Source organism: Hippoglossus stenolepis, chromosome 16 (assembly GCF_022539355.2).
Source record: "Hippoglossus stenolepis isolate QCI-W04-F060 chromosome 16, HSTE1.2, whole genome shotgun sequence".
In the NCBI taxonomy this organism is placed as follows: Eukaryota; Metazoa; Chordata; class Actinopteri; order Pleuronectiformes; family Pleuronectidae; genus Hippoglossus; species Hippoglossus stenolepis.
Window position 1 is genome coordinate 16858424 of NC_061498.1, and position 15027 is coordinate 16873450.

Sequence of the window (15027 nt, forward strand, 5' to 3'; positions counted from 1 at the left end):
CCAGGATAATCTCCTTCTGCATTATTCAATAGACACAAAACAAAGTTGAGTTTGTGGCACTGAGCATTGGATTCATAATCATTCTGAAAAACACATCTTAACGTGTTGATAGTATGAGACATGGCTCGAATGTGGTCTTGTGTGTGCTTGTGGTAATACAACTAAATGAATCAATGAATGTTTAAGTGTTGGAAAGTGGTTCTCTTAAATGTAAGTGACATGGCAGCGTTAATGTCTTTAATGTACTGTGTGGCACAGATTGCTGCAGTTCCTTTCATTTGGCTCCTTTGAGAATTCTCCGTTGAACATTCTCTGCTGGAGAATTTGGGTCCACGTAAGTAAGTAATTGGTTAGGTGCCACGCTGTGAGGACTGCGAGGATGTGTGTTCGCACTGTGAGCTGGGGCGGCTCGTGGGGAAGAGCGTGCAGCTCACTGTCTGCAGCTCAGCTGGCAGTCGGCCCTTTTTTGCCTGCCCCGACATGTAGAAACATTACAACAGGCGAAAGTGCTGATGGTCAGAAAAGAGAGGGAGCGAGAGGCCGTTTCAGTCATGAATTATAAATGGGGAGCCACTTTAAACAGCACCCCCTGTCAACACATAATAACAGCAGACTGTGTTATAGCCGGAGCTATACAGACACGGAGAATTAGCAGGAGGGTTGTATTGAGAGGGAGGGTAATGATGAAAACCATTCATGTGTCCTTTTTCTCCCCATTTATAAAGTCACAGGATAATTTATGTCGTGCTGTAGTTGCCTGCCATTACACTGGAGGGGAATCGTTTTAGTGAGAGGAGTAGGAGAGAGCGAGCGACTGAGGAATAAAGGAGAAAGGTTAGAGATGTAGCTGCAAGACGAGTGTGTGCTTATGTGTGCGGAGACACACGTGGAGGTGCGTTAGGGCCGGGACTGTGATAAGATTGGTATGCTAATGTGTGAAACCGCGCTATCGGGAGCAACAGTCACAACAACAGTGTCAATCTTCCTCAGCTCCTCAGGGAAAGGCATTTCTATTGACAATCCCATTAAAAGCTGACACATTTCCACCGTGGGAATAGCAGCTAGCTTCCGGGCATTGTCCACCAGGAATAAGGCCGTGAATTCCGCTCTGTGCTCGAGCAGTCACAGGTGTGTTCTGTGCAGCATGCCTCAGAGATTGTGTAAATACGTTGGCTTTGTTTCAGACTCCTTGTTCTGTAATGAGACACGTGAGTGCAGGGAAATCTGCAACCGTGTCTTTGTAAAAAAAACAACCAACAGCTGTAGGAAATTTCACAGTGATCAGGAGAGAGGTGTCTCTTTTTGTTGTGTACAAGCTTCCCGTCGTGTCGTGTTATTTTACATTGAGCACTGGTGACGGCTGAGTCTCCACAACCAACATGTCACGAAATTATACTGGATTAAATGATCATTAGACACGTAATTGAATTGGTCAGGGTTTTTTAAATAAAATATGTCTCTGGCTGAGCTGGAAATGTAATTTCCTGCTACAGTTTGCTCTGTACATCACCTCCCTGATTTGATGTGATTGCAGAGTGGGCATGTTTGTCTAATTGCCTTAATTGGATGTGATGCAGAGGTAAACGCGTGCCGCGATTGGCCGCGCTTGTTTTGTCAACAAGCATCTTATTTGTGGTCGGTGCTCGTGCACAGAAGACATTATCAGCGCCGGGGTCACTGTTGCTGTTTGCCCTGCTGATCCTTCCTCAGCCCCAACGTTCACGCGGCACTGCTGCAGCAGCTAATGAAGTGCTGACACACTGGTTAACACAGGGAGACACAGTCTAACGAGGTCTGATTAAAGGCCTCCGAGCCTTCTTCATCTTCATCTGGTAATTAAATACATAATAAATGGCGCGTGCGACACAGACATCAGTGTGGATGGAGCGGTCGAATGTAAACATGTGTGTGTCGGCCCGCTCGTGGGTGTATATGCAGGCAGACAGACTTGCAGTCCTGCTGCAGTGCCTATATGTGCTTTTGTGTATTTGCTTGTTGCTGTAAGGGACAATAATGCTGCTGTTATTTATTGGTAGTAAATGTTCACATTTTGCCCCTATATTTTCTATCTTATGGCAAAAATATGTACGTAATACTGTTGTAATGTTGGCTTATTTCTTGACAGTGAAACACGACATTTAGCATAAGAGAGAGTTTTGCTAATAATAGAAAATCTATTGGTTCTATCTTTAAAAAATGTAAATGCTTGATTTGATTTGCATATGATTCCAAACTGAATATCTCTGGGATTTGGACAAGTGTTTTGAGGATGTTGCCTTGAAAACTTCATTTACATTTGACATAGGTACAGTCGTGACATGTATGTTTACAATTAGAGTTTTGGTTCAGTCATATATAAGTACTTGGAGAACATACTAGACAAGGGATGAATGGTGTGTTGTACTGTAATTGGGTACATGAAATACTCATCAACATGCATATGAGATAGCAATAGTTCAAAATAAGTAAATATCAACAAGTAGAGCGCATAACTTAGCCAAGACCCAAGAGTCGCATTAAATTCAATCGAGCTGCACCAGATTCACACACTCATAGATATCAGTCCTCTAAATATGCCTGACTTTTTTTTCATCATGATCCATTTATTATGTTTTTATATCTAAAAAAAAAACTACTCCTTTGTGAAGGTACATGGCACTGATAATAAAAGGTAACTGGTAACCCACTTTTTACCCCTTTAATGACTTTCAGTCCTTTAACTACGTCTTCCACTTTCAGTCGAGCTGCTAGTTGCAAATAATGTCCTAATGAATCCTCCTTTTGTGATTCCCTTCTTCCTCGAGGCTCAAAATTAACCCACCATAATCAAATATTGATACCATTGATAATTAAATATTGGAAAAATAATTAACTGATGAACTTTCTTTTGAACGACTAATTAACTTCTTCTCATCTGCATTCTTACACGTTAACAGCTGTTTGCATGAGGTTCAAAGGGACGATAGAATAAGAGGTACCATGTTAAGGATTACTAATGAGCTCAGTTTCACCCAGACACTGTCTCACTGTCCGTACATCTATGCTTACATTATCATAGTGCAAGCATACAGCTGCAGGAATGACGCACACAATCACACAATAACTATTTTTGCTACTTCTTGGTCCAGAGACACAGCACCACCCACGCTATTATGTGTGCGTAAAGCCCTGCTCAGGTGTTTGTGAGTGTGGGTTGATCCTGTCTGGGTTGCATTTGTGTATTTTTGTAATTTTGTGCACCCCCTGCCTTTTTTTAGAAGCATGTGAGAGTCTGATAGAGTCTTCTATTTGTGTTTTTGCATCTCAGCACGGAGCAGTTGGTGGTGAAGATCCTCAAAGCTTTGGACCTGCCAGCGAAGGACGCCAACGGCTTCTCCGACCCGTACGTCAAGATCTACCTACTGCCAGACAGGAAGAAGAAATTCCAGACCAAGGTGCCTCCCACTCCCCAAACACTCACCTGTATCCTGGCTGTTAAACAAAAATAAAGAACCACACCTCTACATTCACATACTTTAACCGTGGTCAGCTGTGACTTGCTGTTTTCCTGTGGCATTGATGACCCGGCCTCCTCATGGAGGAATCATTACAGTTTCACCGGGGTAATCTAATATAATCTGGGGTATAATTTATTCAAGATAATGTGCTTCAGACTATAACAGGGCACTGATACTCAGCCCCACTGTGTTATTCTGGTGTTTGAGGACAGCTGAGTCAATATTTGAGTACTTTCTGGGATGTTCTGTACCAGGAAATGTACCCTTAGCCCTCAAAAAAAAAAAAAAACTCTCTCCAAATTTATTTTCTGCACAGAGGCTCAAGGCATATGAGCTCAGTGGCTTCTCAAATATGAGTTGTAGTGCTCTGCTGTATATCCATAAATAACATAGGGTGTTTTGTACAGCCTTCAAATAAGCCAGGGAGAAATCCTGAAGCTGAAAAGGGTCAGAATTGAACTGTAATGAAGGGAAGACTGTAAAGTGTCTTTCAGTGATAATGAAGCTGCACCAGTTTGAAATTCCTCCCTTTGGTTTTTATTTCCTCCTTTGTGCGACTGTCTCCTGTAAATCACAAAAGCCATTGAAAAGCATGAATGCCTCGCTCATTTGCATAACACGACTCTTTTTATTTTCGGAAATTTAGACGATTGTTTGACTTCAATCACGTCCTCATTAACATGGAATTCTTTCACCATTCATGCTTTTATCCATCAAAAGCGGCATAGACATCACCTACAAGTAGACGTTGGGGCTTTGTGTTTCTGGTTTCTAAAGGCGCCGCGTCTCCGTCAGCTGCTGTTTAATCCAAAGCTAACAAGTAATCATCAAGTGCTAATAAGCCAGAGTGACAGACCCACTTATGCAGCGACAAAAGTTGGATTTTGAATATCAAGTGTGTCACGCTTTAATTATCGCCAGCTTTATTGCATGACGGCATTTGCACCAAATGATTTCATGGCACCTTAATCCCACCAGTTAATCAGCAAATACGAAAAAAAAAAAATTGTGCAGGAGACTGAATGAGATTGAAGACAAATTTGCAAATGCTGTCCGCGACGTGCTTAAATATGATGAGTAGGAAATTATAGCAGCTTTCTTTCCATCAGGCTTATACCCTGATTTGAAATGATCCGTTTTATTTGACTTGTTATGGAGGCGACAGACGGAGAAGTCAGAAAAAAGGCACCACTGAGCCTCAATGAGGGGTAAACTCCTGTAGAGTAAACACAGTCACCCATTGGAAACATTGAGAAGAAAGAACGTCCTCACCTTGAACACGTCTAGGAAGGAAATATTGAGTTTTAAATTTACTTTCAGGTCTTTATTTCGTTCAAGCATGTTTGATTGGATATTTCGTCCCACACGAAAAGGTGAAATTTACTGTTCTCCCTGTGGCTGAGGAACAAGGTCAGCCCGTGCACTGAAGGTTAATTATGTTGCCCGAGGACATTTCAGTCGGCACGGCCGCGCTATTAATCAAAACCCTTTCCGGAATGTTCTGCATCTTGATATGTTTTGTCTCTGAAGGAAGGCTGCTCAGTCAATTTGAAATACACAGTCATGACATTTACATGTGATAATATCTCTCCTGCTGCTTCCAGCACAATGTGATTTATCCGGCAGTTAATCAAAGTTTTTATTTTCACATCGAGTGTGTGTTAAGGCTTTGGGATATGTGAGGAAGTGATGCCTTTCCATGTCCCCTATTTGTTTTGGATGGAACTGAAAAAGAGCTGGGTGGTTTACAGGAGCAGGAAACAGGAACAAATAAAAAACATCACTTGCAGCGATACAGATTCAGCAAGAGAAACATAACAGCAGAGAGAAAAGCATTTTGACCAACGACAGCTCTATTCTGTGATTCGCAGGTAAAGTGGTGTTTTCCCAAATGAGACTCTTGCATTGATAGCCGCAGACTTTAAAAAACTCCGGCAGCTCGTTTGACAGCCGTTACTGCGTTGGTGAAGACACGTCCAGGATCCTCAGCGACTCCTCGATTCTACTTCTATAAAAGCATCCTGTTTGTTTTGCTGAAGAAATGGAGACGAGAAATCTACTTAACTGCTCAGCAGATTAGGTTTTCTCCTCACACCAGCAAAATATCAACGTCTTTGAGGATCATGGAGTGTGTCTTCAAAACAGCATCGCTCACATGTGTCAATGCAAAAGTCCTGAATCTAAAAACAACAGTTTCACAAATAGGTGCTCGGCCATAAAATAAGAGTGGCAACTAATCGCTTTTGTAATTGTATAAAGAGTAACACAAAAATATTAATATCATATGTAAGTAGAAGGGAATAAGATACTGGTGTACAGTATAGATACTGGTGTATCCAAAGCAATGAATGATAGGAACGACTACAATTATAGAAGAATAAGATGATAAAAGAATGAAAATAAACAAATAAACAAAGAACAAGTTGTAAAAAGAAAAAATACTAATGATTGAAAAAGTGAGAGTATTTCATTTTATTTGATTCTTTTTTATTTTGTTTTATTAAGGACATAGTAATTACAAAGTGCATTAACAAGGCAGGAAAAACGTTTTTTGATGATATTGATTTTGCAAGTTTTTTAATATCGAGAATGTATTACCATTAATATAGCAGACATTATTGTTATTGCAGGTGCACAAATTCTGCAAGGAAGGGTTTATCTTTGTAGCTGTAGCTATGAACTGGTAATGTGTAAAAGGATGATAAAATAAAGTACCCTGAGCCAGCTTTAATGTTCTTTCTTATTATCGGATCATAAACAAGGGTCCACACATGCTAAAGATGAAGTTAAGTGGATAACATATGTTCATTAATTCAACAAATAAAATATTTATTTTCTTTTTGATTTACCAGTTTTTGAAACATATGTATGAGCAATTTCAGCTTAGGTAATACGCATTACTGTTTATTGACATAACTTCAGAGTCAAAAGAAACTGTTGTAGTATGCAGTGGGTGAGCTGTAAAGTGAAATTATGTCATTAACCTGCCCTTTCTCTGTAAAAATAATATTGCTGGTTGTTGCACCATGATTCCCTTTCCTAATGCCCCCATACCCACAAAGCATTACCCTGGTATGTTAGGTGTTATTTTAAATTGTCACCGTGTCCGTCTCCTCTCAGGTTCACAGAAAGACCTTAAACCCAGTGTTCAACGAGACATTTCAGTTCGGCGTGCCGCTGAATGAGCTACATTCCAGGAAGCTGCATTTCTCTGTGTACGACTTCGACCGCTTCTCCAGACACGACCTGATCGGCCAGGTGGTGGTGGACAACCTGCTGGACTTCAGCGAGGGCAGCGGGGACAAACCCGTCTGGAGGGACATCGTGGAGGGCACCGCGGTAAGGAGGAGATTCCCCGCTTTAGATTTGATTTGATCAAAAATGAATGAATGCTCAGATTGTTGAAGTTCAGCCACAAGATTAAACTGTCCTCACATTTTTAAACGGCAAAACTTAAAATGATTTTCCGGGGATTTTATGAAATATAGGCATTACTGTTTGTTGTGTTCAGATGGTGGATGTGCAAAGAGGATGCACATGATTTGTGCAGACTGGAAATTGCCTGCAGTGGCCAATGGATTAATTCAGCCTGCTTAGGTGAAAAACCAGCTCCGACAGATTAGTGGAAAGGCACTGCTGACCACGTTCAAACTTTATATCAAGCGTTGTCCAAGCAGATTTATATGAAATATTCATTGAAGGCTATTAGCAAATTAGATTAGAGGAGAGTCTTAAAATGTTTTGGCAATGGCGTTTCATTTATTAAATAAGTTTAAAACACTGGCGTCTCAGTGTATTTCAGTGTTGGGACATATTGATTAGTGAGGCTCAGAGCCACCGAGGAGTCATCACGCCGCAGTGTGACCCGAATATCACCGGTGTCATTACCGTGGTGGCACTGAGACCACAGGCGGGGGGGGAAGATCAGTAGATGGGAGCGGAGGGAGGGATATAAAAAGCCTGGAGAATCGTCACCTCTACTTAACACTTTCCTCCACTCGGGGCCATTGACAGATTGGCATATGATTCATTTACAGTGACGGCACCCCCCCCAAAAAAACACCCCCCTGCCCAAACACTGTGCCTGTCCACATTAGGATGCCTGCTGTCACTCAGCGTCAGTCACAGACGCACAGTAGCTCTTTTCAAGCAACACACAATCATTGAAAACCAAGGGATCTCTGCCCGTTAGCTTTTTATTTTTTTCAGCGTCTGTTTCTGATACTAAGTGTGTGTGTGATCGCAGTGTCCCTGCTCCATTTCTGAGCCCTAACTGTGTGTGTGTGTGTGTGTGTGTGTGTGTGTGTGTGTGTGTGTGTGTGTGTGTGTGTGTGTGTGTCTGTGTGTGTGTGTGCATGGTGACCCACAGGAGAAGGCTGATCTCGGGGAGCTTAATTTCTCGCTGTGTTACCTGCCCACTGCGGGCAGGCTCACGGCTACAATCATCAAGGCCACCAACCTCAAAGCCATGGACCTGACCGGCTTCTCAGGTAACGGATTAACACGCTCGTACACATCATGCTGCTGCCAGACCTTCAGCAAGTCATGACCAGAAAGTCATTTGAGGGTCAAATATGACAGAAAACAGCTTCAATGCTAATATCATATTCTGATTTATAACTGGACACATGCAGTAGAACATCTGGCATGAAGCTCTGCAGATATAGTTTTAAACATGTGTTATTATGGTGCCTGTTCCCTGGAATAAAGAAATACAACAAATAAAAAATTCACCATTCAACAACAAATAAAAAACCTTATTTTTCCCCCACCGAAAGCAGTCTCAATTAGAGTGACACTCAGTGAGCACACACCTCCGCCAAGGCCCTGTGCCCGAATGAAACCAAATTAAAAAAGGGATAGTTCACCCAAAGATGAAAATCCACTCATTATCTACTCACCACTCTGCTGATGGAAGGGTGGGTGAAGGGTTTGAGTCCACTTCAAATTTGACTTTGGAGCAGTATGGAGGCATTTTATGTTAATTTTTTTTTTACGTTTGAAAAATCGGTCACCATTTACTTCAATTGTATTTGGCTGCAACGGTGTTCACCCCTGAAAGTGTTTTGTGGACTCAAATACTTCACCCACCCCTCCATCAGGATAGTGGTGAGTAGATAATGAGTGAATTTTCCCTCATTCCCTTTAAATTCACTGGATCTGATTAAAAGTATTCCTGAATTTGTCCATTGACCCACATCTGCACCAAAATCTAATATCTTCTTCCTTGTGTCGTGCCCCACCCCTCCACACAATTTCATGGAAATATTTTGCGTAGTTTCTGAATAATCCTGCTAACAAACAAACAAACGCAGATGAAAACATAACTTCCGAGGCGGAGGTAATAAACCTGAATGCAAAGCAGATACAAGAAACCCAGCAAGTTGCTTTTGGCTTCAGGAATACATCCTCTCTTTTGTTGGAAGATTCATTTATATTTATTCTCATTATCATAACTGTTTCCTCCTTCCACGAGTAAAATCAACAAGTTTACAGACAAAACGAAAACTGAGAGCGATTCATCAAAACCTAATAAATCCCCAACTGAAGTAGAAGTAGACGAAGCATGATAAACAGAGGGGCAACAAAAAGAGTAAATTACTTTAAATCTTTGCTAAATAAATCCTGGAATGAACTGAGCATCAGAAGATTGATCATTTTGTAAGAGAATCTTGGGGTAGATTTTTCCTTCAAGAAATAGAAGTAGAGTTTATACATTATGAATGTATTACCCAAAGCTGTAAACTTCATTTGTTGTAAGAATGACATCCAGTAAAAATGTGCTCCCATATTTTGTTGCAAGCACAAGTAGGTGGAGCAGCAATTACTGCACGTCTGCAGAAATAGAGGGAGAAACATCGATAGTTCTACCCTTGAGACAGACACGGCTGCTAATGCTAATATTGAATTAACAATGTTGTTATATACAGGTTTTGTTCTTTAGTTACCTCTCACTTAAAGACTTGATGATTGCAACGGCAATGAATTCTCAGATGAAATTAGATCTCAAATGATGATGACCACACACTATTATTGCCACAGTGATCCCAGGATAATTGCAGCTGCTGAAAAATGCAGGATTGAAAATTGAGTCTATTGTGCGTGTGTGTGTGTGTGTGTGTGTGTGTGTGTGTGTGTGTGTGTGTGTGTGTGTGTTGTCACTGAGCTGCATATGTTGAATGGATAACTAAAGTGATTCAACCTGCGCTGCTTTTCTTCCTTTGTGCTCTTAATCCAGCTTTGCCAAGGTGACTTGATTTTCATGCCTTTTATGTTCCAGTCACAGAAACCTGTGAGCATGATAGTGAACAGTGTTTGCAGGAGCCCCCCCACCACCACCACCTTATCTTGTGCTCTGTCTCCCTCTCTTTTTCCTTCTCTTTCTTCTTCGTCGTCTCATATCCTATATCCCCTGTTCCATATTTTTTGCACACCACTCCCTTTTCTCTTCCATCCTCTTCATCCTTTTCTCTCTCTCTCTCTCTCTCTCTCTCTCTCTCTCTCTCTCTCTCTCTCTCTCTCTGTGCTTCTCCCTCAGACCCGTACGTGAAGGCCTCTCTGATCTGCGACGGGCGAAGGCTAAAAAAGCGGAAGACCTCCATTAAGAAAAACACGCTGAACCCCACGTACAACGAGGCGCTGGTGTTTGACATTCCCAATGAAAATATAGAAAGTGTATCCATCATCATTGCAGTGATGGACTACGACTGGTGAGTGTTATGATATTGTTGCATGCTCCGGGGACTGATCATTACTGTACGAGTGGGCTGTTTATTGAATGTGTGTTTGCACATGCAGCGTGATGTTTGCAATTGGATCATGCTCGTCAAATGTTGGTGGTGTTGCGGCAGTGTTGAACACTGCGAAGGGCCCCCCCTCATGAGTCAGCCTCCTGGTGGATCTTCCCTGTTTTACAAAGACGGGCACCTCATGAATAAGCATGGCTTATGCTAATGGTGTAAGAAGAAGATGTGTAACCCTGCCAGCGTTTGTCTGCCGCTCGCAGCAACACTTGGCTGGCTGATGTGTTTGTGTATAGATGCACCACCTCCCTATTATAGTCTGCCCTCCATTTGGCATCTCCATAGGTGTGTGCTTTTGTTATGTTTGTGCTTGTGCCGGCTCCCCCTGCTGACATCAAGCTCTTACACAGCGCTGTGTGTATTTGTGAGCTGCTATTCAATATCCTTCCTCAGCCGCTGTACTCTTTTCCTAATACTCAAGGTTGATAAATGAGATTCTCTATGCCTGTTTCTTACCAGCCCTGACTTCCTCTCTCTCTCTCTCTCTCTCTGCTTTTTTATATCCTCACTCCCTCTCCCTCTCCACCCCCTTCCCTCTCATACTCTCTGCTCTGGCCACTCTCTTTCTCTGTCTCTCTTGTCCATGCATCCATCCCTCATCCCTTGCTGCGTGTCAGTATTGGTCATAACGAGGTTATAGGGATGTGTCGTGTAGGCAGCGAAGCTGAAGGCCCAGGAAGAGAGCACTGGACAGCCATGCTGGCCAATCCACGCAAACCCATAGAGCACTGGCATCAGCTTGTGGAGGTAATCAGCATATTATCGTGTGTGTGTGTGCGTGCACCGCTCATGTGACATAAGTATGATCTCATACCACATATGTTATGAGGAGCTTGGTGCTGGCCATATAATCAAACTGATTTTATCATATGATTATCATTAGAAGTAGCAGCAGCAGTGATATTTGAAGAATAGCAGCAGTTGTAATGATTGTAGTATTGAAATATTGGAACAATGACATTAGCAGTGATGGATGAATTATTCACATGTTCACTTTATATAAGCATTACCAAAATCTTAAAATTTTTCACTAAGTAAAATTCTTGTGTTCATGTAAGGTAAAGGAAAATTACATCATATTAAAGGACCAGTGTGTACGATTTAGTGACATCTAGTGTTGAGGTTGCCAAATGCGACCAAGTGAATACCTCTCGCCTCACCCTATCCCACCGAGTGTGTAGGAATATCGAAGGTGGCCTTCAGGTAATTAAAAAAAAAGTGAAAAGCCCTTTGTAGAGCCAATGTTTGTTTTTTTCCAAAATGGGCTACTGGAGAAACATGGCGACATTGGGACGACCCAGTAGCTGAATGTTTGTACCACATAGGCCTATTCACCTTGAGCAGCAGGTCTTGGTTAGATTAACCATTTACTGCAGGTCATTCCCCTACTCTTTACTTTGCCAAGGAGGTTATGTTTTCATCTGTGTTTATTTGTCTGTTAGTTGTGTTTTCCGGGGGGCATTCTCGTTGTCATTGATTTCCCTCTGACTGTAAGCAGGATAATGCAAAATCTATAAATTAATATTATATTCCGTGTCTGATGAAAGATCCTACCTAATCCTACACACTGGTCCTTTATATTTGTCAGTGATTTCAGCCAAATAAATAAAAAGTGTTGTTGTTTGGAACTGACATTTATGAAATTTCTTCTTTCCCTGCAGGAAAAAGCGATTGGTACATTTGTGTCGAAGAGCACTACAGCGTCCTCGCCTAAGCCTCACATCGTCGTGGACAGTCCTCACTCCGATTAAAACTGTGAGCCTCCCCCCACTTTGGTGTTTTACAGCATTGGTTTTACACATTTCCAGTCGACAGTGTATCACCACTCTTCAAACGCTCCAATAGCGCCTTGATTTCTGCTATTAAAAAAAAAAGAGCAGTGTCTGAGTTGGAATCTGGAAGTACAGTAGGCATTCACGTAGTGAGCAGCAGATGCTCTCCGGTCAGATTGACATAAAAAAAAGTGGTGGAGCCTTTAAAAGCATGACCTGACTGTAAGTGTGTGATAAAGAGGAGGCTGTGGAGCTGTCAGATGTAGGAGCTCTAAGGCAGAAGCATCTGTATAATCTAGATATCATAGGTTACGTAATGCTTCGCCCCCTCCTCCCCCAAACTTACAGTGCTGCATACTGTTTATATATTCTCTCGCCCCCCTACTGTCTCTCTCTTGCTTAATCTGCCTCTTCTCCCTTATTCCCTCTTTCCTCAGGTCATTACCATCTCTCCAGCTCCAGACGTTTCTTTCTCTCCTCTCATCTGTGAATAATTCTCTCCATCAAAGAAAGAGAGACGTGGAGACACTGCTAGTGTCCGACTGCTAGTTGCTGTTTGCGCCTGCTAATGAATCCTCCACGTCCTGTGCCGGCTTTACCGAGGCGGAACACACATCTACCACAATCTACACTTTGCGCATCAGACTACACATTTACAAACACACACAGACCTTAAACGGAACATTGGGGCTGATATCAGGTGTAAATTTGGGATCTACCAAACACATAACTTACACACACACACACACACACACAAAAATTCAACACAGAGTTTGTAGTATGTGCGTAGTTCATGTGTGCTTCACATTAGTGTAGTTTTCATCTAGAAGGAGTGTGATGTGACAAACTGTTCTCTCTTCAAAGAAAAAAAGAAAAAAGAAAGCCATCATAGAATGGCCATTTCAACCAGGACCAAAGGTTCATGCCCTTGTACAGACTATAAAAGAAGAAAATCACTATGTCGATATTTTTCTTTGCAACATTGTTGTACAGTATATATGCCGTAATGTACAGGAAAGCAGACATTTTCCTGCACAGTACGGACAAAGCATCCATGGAGGATTCTCACGGCCATTTTGGACGCCTTCTCCAGGCTCCGTACCCTCTGGTTTTGGACTTATCTCGCTTATTTTCCCCAGAGGAAAGAAGACGAAGCATCCAGTGGTCTTTATTGATGTCAGAGGAGCGAAAAATGAGAACAGACTCATTGGTCTAAGCATGTTACACAACCTTGAAATGTGTCCCTCTTCGTCATGCGTTTTGTCCCGGCCCACATGGTGCTCATCGGCATCGACTTTTATTCTTTTGAATGATTTTGCTCCGTCTTTTGTGTCATAGAGAATAAATTCAACAGGAAAGGAGTTTCTTCATGTCATTTTTTAGTCATCCACTGAGGATGAGGTGGTGTAAGTGAGTGAGAGACATGGACTTATTTGATTCTGGCCAAAGTGGCTGACTTTTCCTAATGTAGATCTACACAGGTTGATCGCAGCCTGTGTTTAGCATCGGACCAGCATCTGTTTGGACTGCACTCGCTGGAGGGAAAAATCCCACAGGAAAGGATTTTCACCACTCTGTTTTATTTTTCTATCACTCCAGGACTTATCGATTTCTTTTCTCAAAAAGTCATCGTCCAGCTTCAACTGAGAAAATTGTAATCGTCGAGTCCACATCCTCATCATCATCTGACAAGACTTTAGAAGGAGACACACGTCTGTGTTGCTTTTATTAGTGTGTGTTTCCGTGTTTGTGAGCGTGTTTGTTTTGTATTTGTGTGTGTGTGCGTGTGCCTGGGTGTGTCACTGTGACCTTGTGTGTGACACGTTTCTGTGTTCCCCGCCTCCCTCGTCCGTTTTTCTGTCGTCGCCTCCCTCACTTCCCAAACTCTCCGGCATCCACAGACTGAAACGCTCGTCTCGGGGCCAAACGTGTCTCCTGTCCCGTGTCTTTACAAGGAGCCATTTTGTGTGTGCGTGTGCGTGAGTGTAAGTTTGGGAGAGAGAGCATGTGTGTGTGTGTGTATGTGTGTACTATACGTGCCTCATTGCACTAGGTGGGGGAACACTGTCTTTCATAGACATTAGTTTGTATTGTCTATGTCGTCTCAGCTGCCAATCATTCAACCCTCCTTTCCTCTCTTACCCTTTGCCTGATGTAAGTAACTGTGTTGACCGTGTACTTCTTTCAGTAATTTGTGTACTGTATGTGCGAGGGGAAAAAAAAAAACTGAAGGCACAGTTGGTTGAAAATTAAATTGTTGGGTGTGTTTTGATGAAAGAAGGAATGCAAAAAAAAGGAATATAAAAAAAAGCCTCATTTGTTGCGGCCTACAGATCATGACAAATTTAGTTCCCCTTAAAGCAAGACATCAGGGAGGAGGTGTTGTGAGAAAATAGGCGACTGGATCTTTCTGCACTTCCTGTGTGAACCGATACAGACTTATAAAGCCATGTCTGTCACTGCTACTACGACTACTACTGTAACCTCAGCAAAACAACAGTATAACACCTCACTACAGCTACTTGTATTGCTGTCGTTGCCCCTTCTCTCATCGTTTCACACGAAAACACACACCGTTTTTTTTTTTTTGTGTGTGTGTATGTGTGTTTGTGTGTGTGTTTGTTTCAGGGGAGGGATCCAGTTTATTTCTCTTTACCTTTGGAGGGTGAAAGTCCAGCGAGACTTACGGGGCGTGCTTGATCAGGTATTCGGGAGGTGACACGTCCCGCATAATACCCAGCAAGTATTCAGGGTGGGTTTGTCAGCTGTGGGGTTATTGATCTGCTTGTATAAGTAGATATGGTATTGATCCATCGGTCTCGAGGCCCCATAATTCTCTCTCTTTCCCCAGTCTCTCTCCGTCTCTGCTTTTGTCTACCCTATTTAGCCCGTGTGTTACTGCCTGGTGATAAATTACAGAACTCATAGTGGAACCAGCCCATTCCCTTATTCTCT

The 15027-nt window shown here is 42.3% G+C and overlaps 1 protein-coding gene across 4 annotated transcripts in view; it reads left to right on the top strand.

The window, feature by feature from the left end:
• Positions 1-12935, top strand: part of syt3 (synaptotagmin III) — a 31342-nt gene extending 18407 nt beyond the window's left edge. For all 4 annotated transcript variants that reach the window (XM_035181876.2, XM_035181877.2, XM_035181878.2 and 1 more), the window contains exons 7-13: positions 3308-3434; positions 6618-6836; positions 7867-7987; positions 10036-10207; positions 10918-11047; positions 11962-12055; positions 12510-12935. In XM_035181876.2, the coding sequence (XP_035037767.1) occupies positions 3308-3434; positions 6618-6836; positions 7867-7987; positions 10036-10207; positions 10918-11047; positions 11962-12051 (859 nt within the window). In that variant the 3' untranslated portion in view covers positions 12052-12055; positions 12510-12935. The remainder of the gene's footprint in view (positions 1-3307; positions 3435-6617; positions 6837-7866; positions 7988-10035; positions 10208-10917; positions 11048-11961; positions 12056-12509) is intronic.
• The last annotated feature ends 2092 nt before the right edge of the window (positions 12936-15027 follow it).